We start from the raw sequence: 1,165 nt of genomic DNA, 5'->3' as shown, positions 1-1,165 counted from the left end.
CTCGCTGACTTGAGGGGCTCTCCCAGGGAAGTCGTGGCTTCCGTCTTCACGAGCATAGGGCATGCCACCGTCGAACCCGTTCATGTTCTCCATATTGTAAGGATATGGATGCTCATAGTAGTATTGGTTTGGAGTCCAGGCGGCGTAAGTAGGCTTGTTCATCGCCCCTTGGGGGTCGAAGCCGCCCTTGGGAGGATCCGGTTGATCGTCAGATTGTCTCTCGGGTAGGCCCAACTTGGGCTTAGCGTCTCCCTCTGTCTGGTCAGTGCCAGTATCGGGATCGCTCTTACTGTGAGGAGTAGGCTGATCCGTCACAGCGGTTGATTCGCTCGTATCATCCATTTTACTGTTGAGGAGATGTTCGAGCGTTGTAAAAGATCGCAATAAAAGTTGCGCTGACGTAAAAAGCGCCCGCCATTCTAATCGATTATTGGCACTGTTAAGGAAGTGCTGGTCGAAGGCTTCCGGAGGACTAGAACTCGATGCAGAACCGGACATAAGGATTCAATAGTTAGTGGAGATTGAGTGCAGACAGATCAGATAGATCCACGGGATCCGAACAATGGTTTGAACGGACAATATTTGAAACGGTCGGGCGAGAGCGAGTATTGCGCTACAGGGAGCGCACGCCATAAGACTGAATGGCTATGGACTCTTATCATCTCTCCTCCCCGTAAGATTGGCACAAATATCAAAAGTGAATTAAATCTACTGAGTATGTGCAATAGTAATGGGATTCATATTCTGGGCTTTACCGAAGTACTTCCGCATATTTCTGGAATCTTGAACAGTGCCGTCGGAAAGCTTGTAAGTAGAATCGCCAAGTACTTGTTGAACCAGTAGAGGGCCTCTCCATGAAGGAGTAAGGGGGTCGACGTTACGGACCCACTTCATCACGGAGTCACCAACCTTGAATAGACGTCGTCGTGCGACTTGTCGAGTGTAGGTTGATGGATTGATACGCGAGAGAGCATCAGCACGCATCTTCTCCATTACGTTGAGAGTGCTGTCGACCATTCTCTGTCGTTCCCGATCACGACGTCGAGCCTCGAAACGGACAGAGTCTTCGTCGATAGTGTTGCTGACGTCTTCAAACCGTCTTGAAAAGGGCGTTAGAGCATCGAAACCGTAGAATAGCTCTTGAGGACTGTAGCCATATGTAGAT

The 1,165-nt window shown here is 49.7% G+C and overlaps 1 protein-coding gene across 1 annotated transcript; it reads right to left on the bottom strand.

Moving 5' to 3' along the window:
* Nucleotides 1-708: 708 nt before the first annotated feature.
* On the bottom strand, nt 709-1,017 carry Pmar_PMAR018138 (hypothetical protein; the record flags this gene model as incomplete). Its single annotated transcript, XM_002765685.1, has 1 exon — nt 709-1,017. One exon carries the CDS (start codon nt 1,015-1,017, stop codon nt 709-711), a length of 309 nt encoding a protein of 102 aa, XP_002765731.1.
* Between the last annotated feature and the right edge of the window lie 148 nt (nt 1,018-1,165).

The sequence above is a fragment of the Perkinsus marinus genome, assembly GCF_000006405.1.
Source record: "Perkinsus marinus ATCC 50983 genomic scaffold scf_1104296975146, whole genome shotgun sequence".
NCBI classification, from domain to species: Eukaryota; Perkinsozoa; order Perkinsida; family Perkinsidae; genus Perkinsus; species Perkinsus marinus.
This window is presented reverse-complemented; position numbering and strand designations above follow the sequence as displayed.